At 60.7% G+C, this 3,027-nt stretch overlaps 1 protein-coding gene across 1 annotated transcript in view; it reads left to right on the plus strand.

Annotated features, from left to right (window-relative positions):
* The window catches only part of LOC140717642 (serine/threonine-protein kinase D3-like), a 54,900-nt gene extending 52,247 nt beyond the window's left edge, over positions 1-2,653 (plus strand). Inside the window, exons 17-18 of the mRNA XM_073031248.1 lie at positions 329-414; positions 2,085-2,653. Coding sequence (XP_072887349.1) covers positions 329-414; positions 2,085-2,231 — 233 coding nt within the window. The 3' untranslated portion in view covers positions 2,232-2,653. The remainder of the gene's footprint in view (positions 1-328; positions 415-2,084) is intronic.
* The last annotated feature ends 374 nt before the right edge of the window (positions 2,654-3,027 follow it).

Raw genomic sequence — 3,027 nt, forward strand, 5'->3', positions numbered from 1 at the left:
TCCTGCCCCTTCCTCCCCCCTTCTGCCCTCCCCTTCCTCCACCAACTCTCCTTCCCCTTTACCCATCTCTCTCCCTCTTCCTACTCCCCCACCTCCCTTCCCTCCTCCTCCTCCCATTCCCCATCTTCCTCCCCCTCTCCCACCTCACTCCCTCCCCCATCCCCTCCCACCCTCCCCCTCTTCCACCACAGACACATCCCGCTTCCCTCGTCATCCCACAGACGACAGTGGGTCCCCTCACTGCCGAGGCCAGCCGAACGTGCACCCACTCGGACAACCCCCACCTCCTCACTCCTCACTCCTCCCTCCTCCCTCTCTCTCTCCGCAGCCATTGACCTGATCAACAGCCTGTTGCAGGTGAAGATTCGCAAACGGTACAGTGTGGACAAGGCCCTCAGTCACGCCTGGCTCCAGGTAACCCACCCGTCCCATGCTGACGTGACGTCCCACGCTGACTTACTCACCCTAGCCAGTGCGGGATGAACCCTGAGCGTCCGGGGGGGGGGGGGGCGGGGGGGAGGAGTTCCTTATAGACGGTGGCGGGGAATGAGCCCACTGGCTGATAGTAGCGTTACACAAACTGCTGGAGGCTCCTTTGGCCGCGGAGGGCGGTGAGTTTGTGGAATTTGTTGCCACAGGCAGCTGTGGAGGCCAAGGCCGTTGGGAGTATTTAAGGCAGAGATTGATAGGTTCTCGATCGGACACGGCATCAAAGGGTTACGGGGAGAAGGCCGGGGACTGGGGTTGAGGAGGAGATAGGGGCAGACTCGATGGGCCGAATGGCCTACTTCTGCTCCTGTGTCTCCTAGTGGCACACTTCACACGGCCCCGTCCAGCAACGTTCAATTCCCCGGCCACCGCCGCCTCGTTTTCCCCCCACCATGTCCGCCCCCGTTCGCCTCCATCCCTCAAACTTCGGAGTAGATTTTATCATCACATTACATACGCGTAGCCATGAACAACCCTGAGGTTCATTTTCTTGCGGGCGTACCCAATAAATCCGCCGACCTCTGCGGGACGAGAGGACCGCACCGACTCGGGCGTCCCACCGGCGTGCAAAAGCAAAAAGCTGGAAGTAATAAACAGTAAACGACAGGATGTGATGTTGAGACTGTGTAGAGCAGGGGCAAGGCCTCACTTGGAGTGTTGTGAACGGGTCTGGGCCCTTAGGAAGGATGTGCTGACACTGGAGTGGAGATTCACGAAAACGATTCTGGGACTGGACGGCTTGTCATACGAAGAGCGTTCGATGGCTCTGGGCCTGTCCGCACTAGAATTCGGAAGAATGAGAGGGGTGACCTCATTGAAACCTGTTGGTTTCTCGGGGGGGGGGGGGGGTGAAGAAATTCCTTCTTCTTCAACCCTTCACCTTCACACCCGTCTTCTTCCCTCGTCCCCACGCCCCACCCACTTGATTTCACCGATCACCTTCCAGATTGCACCCCTTCTTCCCCCTCCCCCCCCTTATTCGGGCTTCTCGCCCCCCTCCCCTTCTTTTCCAGTCCTGATGAAGGGGGTCACATACCCAGAACGTCATCTGTTTGCTCATCACAGCCGCCTGACCCGCTGAGTTCCTCCAGTGTGTTGCTCTGGACTTCCAGCATCTGCGGAATCTCTTGTGAGGGAGCTCCTCATCTCCCTCCTACTCTGAGGCTGTGCCCTCAGGTCCCAGACTCCCCCCGCCCCCACCACCGCCGTCTTTAACACACTTGCCCCGTATCCACTTCGTATAGGCCTGGCAACGTTTGGTGAGTTTCAAAGAGATGCCACCCCCCGTCCCTCCCCATTCTTCTCAATTCCAAGAGCCACCTTCCTCGCATGCTTGGGGAGGGAGGGGGGTTGAGTCAGGAGGGCTGTGAGGGGCCCCAGTGGGAAGGTGAGGTGCTGTACACCGAGTTGGCGTTGCCCCTTGTTGAAATGGTGCCAGGATCGGGGGGGAGGGGGTGGATAGGGAGTGGCCCACTCCTTCATGAGTTCTGGCTGGGGATTTGAATCCAGTTGATGTAATCTCCCCCCCCCCCCCCTCTATCCCTGCCCCAACCCCGCCCTTCTCACTTTCTTCCTGCACCCCCTCCGCTCTCCAGGACTTCCAGAGCTGGCTGGACCTGCGGCGGTTCGAGGGGCGGATGGGCCGCCGTTACCTCACGCACGAGTGCGACGACGACCACTGGCGGGCGCACGCCGAGGAGCACGGCCTGGAGTACCCCCAGCTCGCGGGCGCCGCGTCCTGACACGGGGGGGGCGGTGTGGGGTGGTGGATGGAGGCCATCCCGACGATACCCTGTCTCTGGCGGAGGTAGCCCCGTTCCTGCGTGATGGGGAGGTGACCCCCCTTTCCAGTAGCCCGCTGGGCCCTGGGGGCTGCAGCGTGGGGGATTCATTGGCGGGTGGGGTGGGGGGGGAATTAACCAATCAAATCTGTGTTACCGCTCCACGTTCCTGGACCAGTGTAACCCCCCCCCCCAACACAACCAGGCAGAATAGCCTCCCCCCCCCACACTGGAACGGGGGGGGGTGGTAGTCAGCACTTGAGCTTCGACTGGAAGAGCCACGGGCCGTCCCTCCTCGGCTTCACTCCGTTTGTACGCGCCGGATCGCATCTGGACCCGTGAATCGTCTGTAGTATAAACAATAAAAGTTCTGATGAAATGTGGTTACTGCTCAGTGACGAAGCTTTGCCAGCGGATTACACAATCGGGGAAAACCGAGCACTGCTTACTCATGCTGTCCGCAGGCCCCGCCACTTCCCATTCTCCCCGGACATCTGTGCTCCCAATCGGACTCCACCCCTCCCCATTCACTCCCACCGTCCACACTCCCAATGGGACCCCACCCCTCCCCATTCACTCCCACCGTCCACACTCCCAATGGGACCCCACCCCTCCCCATTCACTCCCACTGTCCACACTCCCAATGGGACCCCACCCCTTCCCATTCACTCCCACCGTCCACACTCCCAATGGGACCCCACCCCTCCCCATCCACTCCCACTGTCCACACTCCCAATGGGACCCCACCCCTCCCCAT

Source organism: Hemitrygon akajei, chromosome 28 (genome assembly GCF_048418815.1).
Source record: "Hemitrygon akajei chromosome 28, sHemAka1.3, whole genome shotgun sequence".
NCBI lineage: Eukaryota > Metazoa > Chordata > Chondrichthyes > Myliobatiformes > Dasyatidae > Hemitrygon > Hemitrygon akajei.